The sequence below is a fragment of the Populus alba genome, chromosome 1 (assembly GCF_005239225.2).
Source record: "Populus alba chromosome 1, ASM523922v2, whole genome shotgun sequence".
NCBI classification, from domain to species: domain Eukaryota; kingdom Viridiplantae; phylum Streptophyta; class Magnoliopsida; order Malpighiales; family Salicaceae; genus Populus; species Populus alba.
In genome coordinates, this window is record NC_133284.1 from 5,390,592 (window position 1) to 5,408,097 (window position 17,506).

Below are 17,506 nucleotides of genomic sequence, written 5' to 3' on the forward strand. Positions count from 1 at the left end.
AAAATATAATGATTAACCCTCTGAAATTCAGGCTAGCAATCTAGCATGTCATGTGTGTGTGTGTGTATTATTGGTATTGATTTTTTGTTTTTTCTTTGATATGCTATGCTTCTTAAATTTGAGAGGGTGCTCCGGCCAAACTTTTTTCGAGTTGCGTCCCTGACTTGCTGAGTTACTTATCAGCTTCCGTGAATAGATTTTCTTTTAACTATTAATTTGATAAAAACAAACACATTTTAATATTTATAAAAATAATATTATTGTATATTACTTTTTCATATATATATTTGTTATTATTTTTTGAATTATGTGTTTGTTAAAGAGGGAGATTTTTTCAGGGGTAAGAGATGAGAAAATCATGGGAGGTAATTATTACAATCTTATTGGGAGCAATATGAAAAAAATAAAAATTTAAGGGGCAAGAGGGGAAATATGAAAAATTAAGAGGAACAATCATCCATCTTCTCTCTCACCTTAAGAAGAAAACATGAACTAAATTGTTGGAGAAAAATGCAAGCATTTCACGTGATTTCGTTTATAATAGTTTTTTGGCTGGCCTGGATTAAAATTTTTTTGAACCTGGAAAAAATGTTTAGGCCTTAATATTAATATGGTTATTAAACTCAATAGAATTATCTTAATTTTTAAAATTAATTTTGTGAAAGTTATTATAATATAATCAATTTACCTGATAAGTTTAAAAATAATCTAAACGATCTATAAAAGACATTATTTGATGTTTTTTCTTAAAAAAACAAGATAATAATTTTTTAATGTTGATATTGTGACATATCACGTCGATCTAAACTTCATAACTTACCCAACAAAACTCATGACTCATATCATGAACTCAATTGGTTTTAACAACTTTATTTTTAAAAAATTATTTTTTATTTAATGACATAATAACAAAAATAGATGCTTGTATAATTAAGTGTCAACTAAAAATTAGGATGTTTATTTAAGACTGTGATAACCCTCATAAAAAACAAACAAAAACAAAAATAAATTATGAAAACCAATTCAAGATCAACTAAATATTAAATAATAAAATTAATTAAAAAGAAAAAAAAAAAGGATTCAATCGAAAGGAAAAAAAATAAATAATGGATTTTAAAAAAAAAAACTATTTGACATTATTATTAACCAAACCTAACATGTCAAACTTGAAACATCTTGCCCAACTCTATTTTAATTTAATAATATGATAATAAAAATAGACGCTTGAAAAATTGAGTACCAACAAAATATTGAGATATTTATCTGAGACTGCGATCGTGTCGTAAAAAGAAAAGTTAGAAAAATTATGATGACTAATTCAAAATTAATAAAATAATAAATAATAAAATTTAAAGAAAAATAATTGAAAGGTATAAGTTAAAAAAAGAAAAAGAAAAAAAAGTTTGGAACAAAAATAAAGTAAGATGCATCACTGTCCATTTAAACAATAAAGTGTCATGACTATTTGCATTTCTTTTAGAAGGAAGAGTAATATCTTGTATTTTATTAATTCTTTCAGGAGATATTTGAAAACGTGGTATAATATATTTTTTAAAATTTTTGATTGTATTTCTTTAAATTAAATTTTTTTGCTTTTATTTTGTTGTACTAATATAAAAAATATTTTTTAAAAAATAAAAAATATATTATTTTAACATATTTTAAAATAAAATAAATTTTAAAAAGCAATCCATGATTATCCCAAACACCCACCTATAGGAAAGAAAGCTATGAATGAAAATTATAGGATTGGTATTGATGTATCATGTACCGGTATCTTCCAACCAATTAAATGGTTTTATATTACAACTACAAAAGGCCCCCCCGCTGACAGATAGATGGTGCTATTAGGTGTCTGTTTGGTTAGAGTGATTTTTAAAAATATTTTTTTATTAAAAAATATATTAAATTATTATTATTATTTTATATCAATATATTAAAAAATACTAAAAATATTAATTTCAAGAAACCTGCCACATAGCCATGCAAATGTCACTTTCTTTCTAAATTTAGTGGGCTGCACCGTTTCCAGCCCAATATTCGGGCCGAGTATCAGAAATTATTTTTTAAAAATCCTTTCAATTTTTTTTATTTTCTTGAATGTTTTTCTATTAGTTTTGCTTAATTCTGGATTATATATTTATATTGTAAAATATAAATCTAGTATTAAAAACTTGGTTTTTTATAAAAAAAAATTAAAAAACAAATCTTAAAAATTTTAAATTAATTTTTCTTTTCAAAAAAAAAAATTATTTTCATGTATATAACCAAATCCTAAAATGTTTTCCAATCATAATTTTATATAAAAAATTATATTTTTTTCATGTTTTAAAAATTCAAAAAAAAAAATATTATAATCAGTTTATGATTATATATTAGAATTTGATTAAAATGATAAAAATATTTTTTTAATTATTTTTTTAAGTTCAGATGTAGACTTTAATATCTGTAGAGTTTAAATTTTTTTTTGATATTAACATATTAAAAATATCTAAAAATATAAAAAAATTAAAAATAATTAAAAATTTAATTTTTTTTTTTAAAATACGTTTTAAACATAAAAATATAGGAATTCTAATTTCCTCGGCAAACAGCAACCTGATACTAACCTAGCCGACACGGCGATGGTGGTGGTGCTTATATGAAAAGATATTTCTCCATCCGTGTTGTCACTGTAGAGTAAAGGACATGTGGTTATTGAAAAAAAGTAGAGCAACGCTATCAAGAGAAGGTGATGGATAGACAAAATCATAGGAGTAGGTTAAATAAGCTTTTAGATCATTTATTATCACGGAGTTTTTGTGTCTCATTAGTTACAATTTTTTCATGATATAAGCTTTTTTTCTCTATAAAACTGTTTATATTAGCTTATTTTCATATTATTTTGATGTAATGATATTAAAAATAATTTTTTAAAAATATAATATATTTTCAAGTTACAAACACTTTAAAAAAAAACCACAATTATATTTCTAAACACACTATAATAAATTTTTTGTTTCCATCTCCTAAAATTAAATATAAAAGAAAGCCAGCAAAATCAGAAGTTGACATGTACGAAATAAAGATTTTGAATTTTTAAGTATGTTATCACATAAAAATATTTTAATAATATATTATCAAACAACTTTTTTTTATATATAAAAATATCAATTATAACTATTATTTACTATCACAATTTAAATTTATAATTTTTTTATCATTTAAAAATATATTAAAATATTTTTTTTTAATTTTGTATCCTACATTAAAAACACTAAGAAAATAATTTAATATTTTTCAAATGAAACTTATTCTTAGATTTGTTAACTACACGGCAACTATTGCAATATGCCAAGCAAAACTGGAATTGATAATTATTGAATAGAAATGTTAGCTATTAAATAGCCTTACAAAGATAACAGAAAGACCACAAATTCAGCCCACTATCTATGCTAACAGAAGTGGTAACGTGTACAATGGAAATAAGAAAAAGTCTTCCTAGTAAATAGGAACTTTATTTGCAGAACAAAGAATAATTCTTATCAAATCCCTCCCTTAAACTTACTGTCATTCAACAGTTAGTTTATACTATCAGCATCGCAGACACCCATCATCCTTCGAAGTCTTTGAAAAACATCGACCTTTAATGGTTTGGTCATTATGTCTGCTACCTGATCCTTGCTCCCACAATGAATTAAAGCAATCGAACCTTCCTTCGTGAGATTTCATAGAAAATGATACCTCACATCGATATGTTTACTTCGACCATGCATCACAGGATTCTTGGACAACTTGATGGTTGAACTGTTATCACATCTGATCAAAGTACAAGTCTCATTATTGTATTCAAACTCCTTCAGTACTCTTTTCATCCATATGGCTTGACACGCACAAACTGCAGCTACTATAAATTCTGCTTCTGTAGTGGACAATGTGACAATAGGCTGTTTCTTTGAACTCCACGTTACAGCACCTGAACTTAATAAAAACACATAACCACTTGTGCTCTTTCGATCTTCCATATCTCCTGCATAATCACTATCAGTGAAAGCAAGAAGTCCATCATCTCCAACTTTTCTGTAGTAAATACCATAATTTACCGTTCCTTTTAAGTACCGAAGAACTCGCTTTGCAGCCTGTAAATGCAACTCAGTTGGTCTTGACATGAATCTGCTTATAAGACTTGTGGCAAACATCATATCCGGTCTTGTGGCAGTGAGATACATCAAACTTCCCACAATTTGTTTAAAATATGTCTCATCTATAGTAGTACCATTTTCATCTTTATTGATCTTAAAACCTGGGATAATTGGACTGCTCACTTCATTACTTTCAAGCATTCCAAATCTCTTTAAGATTTCAAGAGCATAATTTCTTTGATATATAAAAATACCATCCGCTTGTTGAAGCACTTCTATGCCAAGAAAAAATCTCATGCTCCCCAAATCAGTCATATCAAACTCTCTCATCATTGAATTTTTGAAATCGCACATCATATTTTTATCATCACCAGTAAAAATCAAATCATCAACATAAATACTTACAATGATGATTTTTCCTGCTGCATTCTTCTTTGTGAAAAGTGTTTGCTCACTATCACACTTCTGAAATCCCTCCTTGATAAAGTGTCCCTCAATTCGACTAAACCATGCTCGTGGAGCCTGTTTTAATCCATACAGTGCTTTGTGTAATTTGTAGACCAAGTGTTCCTTTCCTTCTATCTCGTAACCCCTTGGTTGCTCAATATAAACTTCTTCGTTTAGTTCTCCATAAAGAAAAGCTGACTTGACATCTAGCTGAAAAATCTTCCATCCCTTTTGTGTTGCCAGGGCAATGATCATTCTCACAATGTCCATTCTTGCTACTGGTGCAAAAACCTCCGTGTAGTCTATTCCATGTTTTTGCGAATAGCCTTTAGCTACAAGCCGTGCTTTGTGCTTGTCGATTTCGCCATGTTCATTGTATTTGGTCTTGTATACCCATTTGACACCAATTTTCTTTGCTCCGGTGGGCAATTCACGCAAGGACCATGTGTTATTTTTTTTAATTGAGCTGATCTCAATGTCCATAGCTTGTCTCCACTTTGCATCCGTTACTGCATCTTCAAAATAAAAAGGATCCCCTGTTGACATATTCTGAACAATATGTGCTTCGTCTTCTATGTCCTCATCGGCCAAGAGGACATAATCATGCAGGTAAGAGGGAGGACGTCGTGTTCTTTGATTACGTAATCTCTCTGTATCATCATTAAACATGTTACTGCTTTCACCCTCTTCTCCCTCAAATTCACTCACCCGTGCCCTTCCCTGAAGTTCATTCACCCGTGTATCAATTTCCCTTGCATCACTCACCCTTGCATCATTTTCACTCACCATTTCATCATTGTCCCCATGATTCTCACTATTTTCATGCACTCGATCCCCATTATTTTCACTCACCCTTATGTTGCTTTCCCCATGAATTTCAGTGTCTGCACTCACCCTCTCTACTTCATCACTGTTATTTTCTCCCCAATCTAAATCTAACAAGATTTGGCTCTCATAACATACATCCCAATTCCATTGTTCATCCTCCTCAAAAATAACATCTCTACTAACAACAATTTTTTTTGCTAATGGATCAAATAAACGATAACCCTTTGATTCTTCACTCACCCCTAACAAAACACATGGAAAACTTCTGTCATCTAATTTACCTCTTTTAGCAGCAGGGACATGCACATGAGCTAGGCAGCCGAATACCCTGAAATGCTCAACAGAAGGCTTCACACCACTCCACGCCTCTTGTGGTGTGATATTCTTCACTGCCAAAGTAGGACAACGATTCAAGACATAAAAAGTCCATTTCACAGCTTCAGGCCAGAATGTTTTTGGAAGCTTTTTATCAGATAGCATCGATCTAACCATATTCATCACCGTACGATTTTTCCTTTCAGCCACCCCGTTTTGTTGTGGCGTGTAAGCATTTGTGAGCTGCCTTTTGATGCCCATTTTGTTGCAGTAATCTGTGAAATCGATGGAAGTAAACTCCCCTCCCCTGTCAGTGCGTAAGCATTTGATGCTCAAACCTCTCTCCTTTTCCACCATTGTTGTAAACAATTTGAAACAACACAGTGCTTCACTCTTTGCTGTCAACAGGTATACCCATGATTTACGGCTAAAATCATCAATAAAACACAAGGTATACCTTTTTTCACCATTTGAAGTAGGAGATATTGGGCCACATATATCTGCATGAATGAGCTCCAAAGGCTGACTTGCTCTCCACGTTGTCCTTGTCTGCATATCACCACGCTGTTGCTTCCCATTGATACAATTTATACAGACAGTATGTGATTCTTGAAGCCTAGGAAGACCACGAACCATCCCCTTTTGTTGCAAAACTTTCAAGCCTGAATAACTAAGGTGACCGTATCTTCGGTGCCACAAAAAAACAGATCATTTGTGCTTGTATAAGAGCACCATTCTGATGACACTTTAGCAGCAGCTGGTGTATGAGACAACAGTATAAACATTCGGTTTATACTCATTTTGGTCTGAATAATCAGACCCTTTAGAGGGTGATATAATTTGCAAAAACCATGTTGAATTAAAATAGCCAAACCCTTCTCTTGTAATTGGCCAATGCTCAAAAGATTGTTTTTGAGTTCTGGGACATAATATACCTCATTCACAACATGAGTAATTCCATTCAGAAATAACTTAATACTGCCCTTCCCAATCACATTCATTTTGCTATTGTTGCCCAATTTTACTGAATGAACAAAACTCTCATCAAGATTTATGAACATACCTCTGCTGCCACACATGTGATTTGAACACCCGGAGTCAAGAAACCAGGCTTCAATTTGTTCAGTTTCAGCTGACTCAGTGTATGCCATCAATAGCATATCATCAACTTGAACCTGTTCTGCTTCGGATAACTCAGTGTAAGTTATCAATAACATGTCCTCAACCTGATCGGCTTCATGCGTCTCTGTGTATGCCATCAAAAGCATATCGGTTTCTGCACTTGCTTCCACATAATTTGCTTCTTTATTCCATCTTGGACATTCATATTGAAAATGTCCAAGATTATGACACTTGTAACATTCCACAGTAGCTCTATTGAAGGCTGAACCTCCTCTTCCACGCCCTCGTCCTCTGTAATGTCCCCTTCCACGTCCACTGCTGCTCCAGGTATTGTCTGCTGTCACCTTCAAAGCCTGCTCCAAACCACTGCTTTTGTGGAATTTTTGCTCGTGTATAGTAAGAGAACTCTGCAACTCATCAATAGTAATTGTATCCAAATTCCTGGATTCCTCAATCGAACAAACTATGTAATTAAATTTGTCCGTGAGAGATCGAAGAATTTTTTCACAGATTGTGACATCAGTCATGGCTTCTCCATACACCCTCATCTTATTTGCTACCGTCATTACTCTAGCAAAATAAGCAGTAATTGTTTCACCAGTCTTCATCTCCAGTATTTCAAAATCCCTTCGCAGGGCTTGAAGTGTTGATCGTTTGACTCGAGCATTTCCCTCATATTTGGTCTTCATTGACTCCCAGATCTTCTTAGACGTATCCTTTTCCAAGATTGTCTCCAGAATACTTCTGTCAATTGCTTGGAAAAGATAGTTCTTGGCTTTAAGATCCTTTAGCTTCCATGCATCAAGCTCTTTCTGTCTTCCTTCTGACAGTGGTTGTTCCCCAAGTGCTGGTTCTTCAAAACCAGTTTCAATTAAGCACCAATATTCCTTGTTGCGAAGAAAATTTTCCATGAGCATGCTCCAATGGTCATAGTGACCATCAAAGCGTGGAATAGCTGGTTGCACAAAATGCCCTTCAGAAGACATTGCTCTCTTCACCTCTCTCTGTATAAAACTCTCACAAAAGCTCCTGCTTTATTTTCAGTTCCCAGTGGGGGCTCTGATACCAGTTTGTTAACTACACGGCAACTATTGCAATATGCCAAACAAAACTGGAATTGATAATTATTGAATAGAAATGTTAGCTATTAAATAGCCTTAAAAAGATAACAGAAAGACCATAAATTCAGCCCACTATCTATGCTAACAGAAGTGGTAACGTGTACAATGGAAATAAGAAAAAGTCTTCCTAGTAAATAGGAACTTTATTTGCAGAACAAAGAATAATTCTTATCAAGATTGTATCTAAAAACAGAAATTATAACACAACAAAACTTAATAGAGATGTAAAAACTTAATCTAGTTTCATGAATTGTAAGAAATAAATTATTATTATTATTCGAAACTTAAGCACCGGGTCAATATTAAGGCGTTTTATAAATTTTTTTATTTCAACTGATGCATAAACATTCAGAAAAAACATGTTATCGTTGAATTAAAAATATATTCAGTAAGTAAATTTTCTATATTACTTATTTGAAGAATCAGTTATACCATTCAATATCTGGCAATTTCTATTTGCAATCTAACGATTATGTAGAAAAGCATAACGGCATGCTATGATTCCTCCACTTTTAATGCGATGGAATTTCTTCCAACCAACCCTTCCCTTTTTCCTTTTATAAACGCCGTGGAGTGGACAGAAAGCTTGACATTGACTTCACTGCCCATGGATCCCGACTTCCGGTCACCAAGCTGCTTCTTCAAATTTCTTCCAACCAACCCTTCCCTTCTTCTTTTTTAAACGCCGTGGAGTGGACAGAAAGCTTGGCATTGACTTCACTGCCCATGGATCCCGACTTCCGGTCACCAAGCTACTTCTTCAAATTTTTTCCAACCAACCCTTCCCTTCTTTTTTAAACGCCGTGGAGTGGACAGAAAGCTTGGCATTGATTTCACTGCCCATGGATCCCGACTTCCGGTCACCAAGCTACTTCTTCAAATTTCTTCCAACCAACCCTTCCCTTCTTCTTTTTTAAACGCCGTGGAGTGGACAGAAAGCTTGGCATTGACTTCACTGCCCATGGATCCCAATTTCCGGTCACCAAGCCACTTCTAATATGCGTCATGTATCTGTATTTATGGCATGGATGGGGAGGTTTTAAAGTATTTTTTATTTTAAAATAAATTAAATTAATATATTTTTTATTTTTAAAAAAATTATTTTTATATCATAATAATAAAATATTTCTAAAACAACAAAAATATATTAATTTAAAATAAAAAATTTAAAAAAATTTTTAAAATCATTTTCTAACTGCAGTGCTAAACACTACAGCAGGAGGGATCGGGTCTTTATGATGGCCCATTCACAGTTTTTTTTTTTTTTGTCTTGTCTTGCATTCTTTTTGCTTTTCGCTGTAAAAAAAGCTGGAGACGTTGAAATAGTTTTTTTTATATAAAAAAAAACATTAAATTATAATTACATTGCAATGCATCACACTCCTATTCAATGTAGATCAACTGTAACTCCACACTTTACAGTTACTGTCACTGATTATAGTTATTTTTTTCCTTCTTAATCTCTTAAATTTTGGTATTCTTTTTGCTTGCATCACAAAACTTTATTTCTTTTAGATTATATCCGTGTAAGTGATGTTTACATGGTTCTTTTTGTTGTTATATATTTTTAATTTACATGCTCTCTCATACTTGATTTTGTCATTGAATATACATTGAAGTAAAGAACAATTTTATATAAAAAACATTAGATTGTTCTTAAAACAAAAATTGAAAGATTAATAATCAAAATTAATATTAAAAAAAATCTCCTGCTTATAATGTTCAAACAACGTTAAAATATTCAATACAACCATCAAATTTTATTTTTTATATATTTGATTCCTATTATTTAGGGTTTTTATGTCTCAGTCTCTAAATTTATTTTTTATGTTCTAGTCTATCAGTATCTAGAAATGACAAGAAAACTCATAAAAAATAAAAAAACTCTCGGATGATCAAATTGTAACCTCTAATAACTATGATTTTAGTGTTTTTCGATTTGTATTTAAAAGAAAATTTTAATGGAGGTGATTTTTACTTCAATGTTGTCAAATAAGATAGATTATGACTTCTTTTTTTTTTTTTTTTTTATTTGAATTGATTTTGAGATTTTTCTATTCAATTAAAGATCTTTTGTTGACATGAAGGAGATTTTAGAGGTTGATATGATGTATTATTTTTCATATTTTCATGTCAACAAATGTTGAAATTTGGGCTTTTAAGGTTAAAATACTTGAAACTTGATTTCCAATCATCATAGCCATCTTTGATGATAAAAAAAATGACAAGTGGATGATACATAAAAAAAATTTATGCAGTTTGACCTTTAATTGATTAATAGATTTTTTTTTTTTTTAATTTCAGCCCTTTTATTTACACGTCTTTTTAAGTGTGGTTCTTAGTTTTGGATTTCTTTAATCAAGTTTCTAATTGGCTATAAAACTTCAATATTTATACAATTAAGTCTATGATTTGACTAAATCAACTCTTAAAAATTATAATTTGACCCCTTAACTTTAATTTCTTCCTATTAAAGCCTAAATTGACTTAAAAATTAATTTTTCTTGCAATCAAATCCTCCATAAATTCAATTAAACCTTCAATAAAATGTAATTGAGTTCATAATTATCTGATTTTGAACTTTTCTTTCTTAAATTGAATTTTCTTTGTTAACAAGGCTCTCATAAAAAAAAAATATACTGTTAAATTTTAATTTTAGTATTTTTAAATCCCCTCAACCAATCTTTAGCTATTTTTTGAGCGCTTTGACATCCTCTTCTCACTACTATTATATTTTGGATTTTTTTTAAATATATTTTTTTTATTTTTGTTTTGAAAGAGAAAAAGGTGATTTTGAAGAATAATCCAAAATTAGGTTATGACAAGGAGAAAACACCATTACAAAGATGATAGGAAAGTTTGAACAAAATAACTCATCATGAATTGAAAAGGTGAAGGTAAAGGCTAACAATGCAAGTAATTCAAATATCAAGTAATAACATAAACATGGTAAAGTTTTTCAATGCTATAGGCTAACAACCAGAGAAAAGAAATGAGCAATACAAAAATGGCCTACAATTATGGCACCCAAACAATATAATAAAAAAGCTGCCTTGATTACCATAAGGAACAAAAAGGTAATATTACTACCAAAACAATTGATAAATTCACCCCAATATAAGAAAACTCAAGACAAATAAACAAAGTGTGGTGATTATCAAACAAAGCAACAAATCAAAAGACAACAATATTGTCACATTAACAAATCAAATTGCCCTTTAAAGAGCATAAATCGGGTTCAACTAATATCCTCATAAGCAAAAATACACAACTTAAGAAAGAAAATGCTTGTATGGATAATGGTAATACCCTTTTTAGATGAAGATATAATGAAAAGGGAACAAACATCCTCTCTTAAAAAAGTAAACAACATGAAGAAAAGAAAATCCGTGAATTTGCAATTTTGGTATGATAAATAAATAGTTAAGATGCAATGAAGGAAATTGATGAGGTAAAAATTCTCTATGAGATAGAGATGAGTAATCATAATGACATAGCACCATAAAATAGAGCTTTATCCTTCACATATTCGTTTATGTGAAACTTGATTTTCATTGCATTATAAATAGATTGTTTAGCAACTGGACATATAACTTGTTCCATATATACATTTCTTTTTCAAGTTTTCTACATCTTTATTACTTTAACCCCCTACATGGAATGTAGATTCTTTTCGCACTGCACACCTTCACCTCTTAACATGTTCAATTAAGTTAAGAATTTCACATTCTATTTAATTGATGAGGCTATCACTTGTCTTTATTTAGGATTGAATTTTTAAGTATGGTGTCTCTTATTGTAAAAAAAACAAAAAACAAATAACAGGTAATATATATATTGATCAAAAAATCCATCCATCATCGATAAAGATAATTTAATCCTTATAAAAAAAATTTAACTAACTTTTTGGTTAAATAAAAAATTAGCTTGGTTTTCAAAAAAAATATTTTTCTCTTATTTCATTTGGAATACACTTTCTAGAAGTTGTGAACATCATATTATTATTTATTGATTATATCAAATTTGATCATTTTTATTATTATATATTTTATTTTGAATCTTTTGTTTTAATTATTTTTCAATATCGTCTCTTAAAATTTGATTTTTATATCAGCTTTGATTATTTTTCTTTTAATTATTATTTATTTTTCTCTTATTATTTTTTAATTAAAATTCTGTTAAATATTAAATTTAATCCTCATTATTTTAATTTATTTTTTAAAGATAATTTAAGAAATTTGATTTGTTTTTAAATTTAATCATTTAAAAAAAATTTATTTATCAGATTTGATATTTATTTTTTAATTACTATTTATTTATTTAAAATAATTTTTTTAAATTTTATTCTCATTTAAATTTTTTTATTTGTTATTTGTAGTTCTTATTAATTTAATAAACTTTTAAAAAACAAATCATTAACTCATGTGAATATTTATGTCCAAAAACAAAACCTTAACGAGTAGCCGAGACTGTCACGGTGTCACCCACTCGTTTCCCATCTCTCTATTTAATAACAACATAACGCAAATCAAAAACCCAGTGTTTCATTTCTTTTCTCCCCAAAAACCAAACGGAAAATTTATAAAAAAGAATAAGAAATGAAGAGACCCCAATTCACTCCGGAAAGGTCCTGTCTCTTCGTAGTGGCTTTATCCGGTCTAATAATCGGTGCACTTCTTTTTTCAAGCTTAATCCGATCCGTTGGTAACATCTCTTCCTTCGGCCTCTGCTCCTTTGCCTCGGCCAAAGCCCGCGCCGCCGCGGAGTACGCCGCTACACCAACTCAACTCCAATCCATCCTCCACTATGCAACTTCAAAGATCGTCCCACAACAATCTTTAGCCGAAATATCAGTCACTTTCGATGTCCTCAAAACACGTTCACCCTGTAACTTCCTTGTATTTGGTCTAGGTTTTGATTCTCTCATGTGGACATCATTAAATCCACATGGCACCACTTTATTTCTCGAAGAAGATCCTAAATGGGTTCGGACAATCGTCAAAAACACTCCAACGTTAAATGCGCATACGGTTCAGTACTTGACGCAACTAAAGGAAGCCGACAGCCTCCTGAAAACGTACCGGTCTGAACCGTTGTGTTCGCCAAGTAAAGCATACTTACGCGGCAATTATAAGTGTAGGTTAGCACTGACTGGATTGCCTGACGAAGTTTATGATAAGGAATGGGATTTGATAATGATTGATGCGCCAAGAGGGTACTTCCCGGAGGCACCAGGGAGGATGGCGGCGATATTTTCAGCGGCGGTGATGGCTAGGAAGAGGAAAGGATCAGGAGTGACGCATGTGTTTCTACATGATGTGAATCGGAGAGTGGAGAAAATGTTTGCGGTGGAGTTTTTGTGCAGGAAGTATTTGGTTAAGGCTGTAGGGCGGCTATGGCATTTTGAGATCCCTCCAGCTGCTAATGTGAGCCAGAGTGATGGTTGGTTTTGCTAAAATACGCTTTTTCCTGGGCTTCTGACAATATAGATAAATGAGACACAGAGATGTGACTGAATTTTATTTTATTATATTTCTGTTTGAAATCTGCGGTGCACGGAAAATATCTTGCGAGGGAAAAGAGCGGGTTGAGTCAGGGGACAGGTGAAATTTGAATATGAAGATTTAAGTAGATGCCAAACTATTTCACTATCAGATAGTGTGTGTTTAGTGATGTCTTGTATTGCCCGTTTAATATATTGATATGGTGTTTTTTAATAGAAAAATATAGTAAGATGATTTTTTTTATTTTTTTATCAGCATATTAATATTATAAAAAAAAGCACTAAAAGGATTTTTGATGTATGATTTTAAAACCCACGTAAAAATACAATAACAAGCATGCACTTTTAAAAATTATGCTTATTAAAATTATTTTTAATTGAAAATATATTAAAATATTATTTTTTTTATTTTTCATAAGAGTATTAAAATTATTAAAAACACTTATAAAAATATTAATTTAATATTTTTTCAAATAAAAAATATTTTAAAAAATAAATTTATACATTTAATTATTTTTATGATCTTTTGATATTGAAATTTGAATCTTGATGCTCTAAGAAAATAAACCAGCTACCAACAAACTAACCTCTTCAGATTGGAGTTATTGTTGAATCTTTTGTGCGTGACTCCGCGCTGGATTGGATTCTCAGCCTGATTTAAATGATTTTTAATATAAACATGTAAAAACAATCTAAAAATATATAAAAAAATTAATTTGAAAAAAAAATTAAAATATTTTTAAAACGAGAAAATATATTCTATTAGCTGAAAGCTGTAGGTGGCAATTGCAAAATGGAAGGTTAATTACTCTATTTGCTTGCAATATTTTGGTAACTTTCATCATGGAATGATTTATAGACACCTGTGCGGCTATCAATTTCTTTGCTGCAGACCAGCATGGTGATAAAATACATTTTATATTTGCGGAAGGATTAAAGCATGTTAAGGTTCCCATTAATCAATGCACTTTTAAAATTGTGGAGCCCACTGGTAGCTGCCATCTACCAATTTGTCTCATGAGATTGCGGAGGAGAGCCCATGCCACGAAGGAAAAACTGTTGTTAACTCTTTTTTTTTTTTCTTTTTTTTCACGTATTTCAAAGAAAAAAAATGTTTGGAAGGCAGGAAAGGGTTTTCATGCATTCTGTTTCCTATTTTGAAATGTCACTGTTTGTTCAAATCGTTTTTTTTTGTGAACTTCTTAAATTATTTTTCATTTTTAAAATATAAAATTAATATATTTTTTAAATATTTTGAAATACCAAAATAAAAAATATTATTTTAATATATTTTTAATTTAAAAATATTTTATAAAAAAATCATGAATACAGTAAAGCTAGTGGAATCACGGTAAGCTAGTGGAAAGCTACTGGAATCATTTTTTAGAGTCCAATGCGTTTTCCAAGAGAATTATTTACGATGCAAACTTTTCAAAAAAAAAATTATTTGAATATTTATACTCTTATCTTTATTATTTAAATATGTGAATTTATTAAAAGTATTCCAATTAGTTTACATCTGTCATATGCTTTGACATGTCCAAATGAACTATTAATGTTTTTCGGATTGAATTTGTAATTTTATTTTAGCATCCAAACATATTTATATTAAAAAAAACAAAAAAAAAAAAAATAAATTGAGAAAACTGAAAAGAAAAAAAAATATCAAACCGTGAAAAAAACCCGATTAAAATTTTAAAAAAACCAATCAATTCGGTTTTAATTTTATAAACCTGAAACCAAAAAAACCAAACTGAACCGAACCCGAACCGAAAAACCGAGTCAAATTGATTTGAACCAGTTTTTGTCCTAAAAACCAAAACAGAATTAAAACCGGTCAATTTAAACTGGTTTTGGTCTGGTTTGTTTTTTTGTTTTTATATAAAAAATTTCGGTTCGGTTAAGAAATTGCCTTGAAAAGTAGTTTTCTTGTTAAGAATATCTAGTAGTCTCGAAGCCTCCAATTATGTTTTGTCAATATCAGATAGGCTGCGAGTGAATGGAGTAGACTCTCTAGCGCCAAGACTCTTGGGGGAACCAGGCTTACTGTCCGGTGTGGTTCTGGACGATTCCTCATTGATGCAAAGATTGGTAAGATAAATTGTGTTTTCTCCATCTACCACAATACCATTGCGCAATATTGAGGGTACTTTGCAAAAACATAACTGCCTCATATATTGCATTTCACTGTGTTATTGGTCCTGATCATCTCAGGTCAAGACCATGGATCGTTGATATGGCTTCGGCTATCAGATGAGCTGGAATTATGGCGTGCGCCCTCTGTTCATGTCAAAAATTACATTAGATCATACACATTTAGCTAGAAACTAATATAAATCATGCTATTTATGTAAGAGAAAAATCCATACAAAAGGTCACTAGGACTTGCCTTTACAACCATGCTGCTTGGTTTGCTATTCTGTGTTGGTGAATTGGATACAAAAACTGATGGTGAATCTTCAAGTTTTCTTTCTAGCAGATCCTAAACAGTTGCAAATAATCAGAAACCTCACATCAGGATTTTGCTAGCAAATATTTAGATGGGGTAAGAAAAAAAAATCCTGAAAATAACAGGAAAAGAGGGCACCGACCTTGGAATACATTACTCAACATGATTCCTAGTGCCTTCTAAACAAAATAAGAAGACCAAAAAGTTTATCGGGCTCCAAAACTAGCAAGAAGAACAAAGTCACAAATGTAGAAGTGAAGACCAGCCACTCCCCTATAAATATATTTTACAGCAGAAAATGGGTCAAATTGGCCTAATAAAGAAATTGAAAGACATTAGGACAGAGATAAAGACCCACAAGTGACGACAGCAGTTTTACACAAGATGGAACTATGAAACAGTGATTCAATTGGTGCAATAATACTGTATCCACCCAATAATTGAAGAGCTATGGCTTATTTATATTTTTGCAATGTGAGTTTGGCATAAAATTACAATAATCAATCCGGACTAATCGCCCACTTTTATCTATCCTAGTTGCAGAAAAAGATGCGGAACTCAGTAATAGCATAAACTTACATATTTATTATCAAATTGCCGATGCTATATTGCTAATCACCTACATTAATATTAAATTATAAAGAGATGGCGACTGCTTGATGATTTAAAGACGTTAAAAATAAAATATTCCTTATGGACTGAGAAGGACTGGTCATAGAGTCAATATAAGACTTATTTGGAGAATGGTATATTGCATGGGAGATGCTTCTGTGATTACATCCTGCAGGTACCACTACGTTGCATCTTAATTTTAAATGAGGATGGGCTATTCTAGAGCAAAACACATCATTTACCAATGACAATTAACAAGCTGATGCAAAATTATTAGACCGTACTTTTGAACATCTGAAAGGGAAGGACAGGATACTTTCATCTACTTGAAATCAAGGCAAGAGTTTTGGTATAAGAAAAGATTATATGCAAGTCTCCAGTAATCACGCTTTGCCTCTAATCTGAAAGTGCTAAGCCTGCCTAATTGCAATTTGTAAACGATCAGCCGCATAGCAGCACTAGGGTGACTGTAGCTGCTCTGTAAGACCAGTCAATACTCAATACTAGGTGAAATAAAACTACAGACAACCAACTAGATGACTGAGTCAATACTCCACAAGGTTATGCGTTTGGAGTTTTATTTAAAACAGCATCTGCGCAAGTATTTTCCAACGACTCACCTCAATCAACATCAAATTATGAGCCCTTGCATACAAAATCATATTTCATACCTGTATCTAATAGCAAACTCTAACCGACTCTGATGTCATACAGCATACCTTGACTTAGACTATGGTAGCAGAAACAGTCCCTTGTAATAAAGCCTGATAAACTGTAGAAATTGTTATTAGCTTTGACTATAAGAACATTTCTTACTAACAGAGTTGTCCCTCTACCACTACGAGCATATGTTAGCTGAGGCAATAAACAATGCAAACCAACAAAGTCTATACCGTTATAAGCACCTGATATCAGTCTGGGACCCATCCATGGAAGTTACAAGCAGGTGCGAGGTCAACTATGCCAGTCCTACATATAAAAATAGGAA

At 31.3% G+C, this 17,506-nt stretch overlaps 1 protein-coding gene across 1 annotated transcript; it reads left to right on the forward strand.

Moving 5' to 3' along the window:
• Positions 1-12,487: 12,487 nt before the first annotated feature.
• LOC118061026 (arabinogalactan O-methyltransferase 1) lies at positions 12,488-13,699 on the forward strand. Its single transcript, XM_035074377.2, has one exon. The coding sequence runs from the start codon at positions 12,553-12,555 to the stop codon at positions 13,408-13,410; it is 858 nt and encodes a 285-aa protein (XP_034930268.1). The 5' UTR covers positions 12,488-12,552; the 3' UTR covers positions 13,411-13,699.
• The last annotated feature ends 3,807 nt before the right edge of the window (positions 13,700-17,506 follow it).

Coding starts and splice junctions, on each gene's coding strand:
- LOC118061026 (XM_035074377.2), top strand. CDS start 12,553: ATGAAGAGACCCCAATTCACTCCGGAAAGGTCCTGTCTCTTCGTAGTG.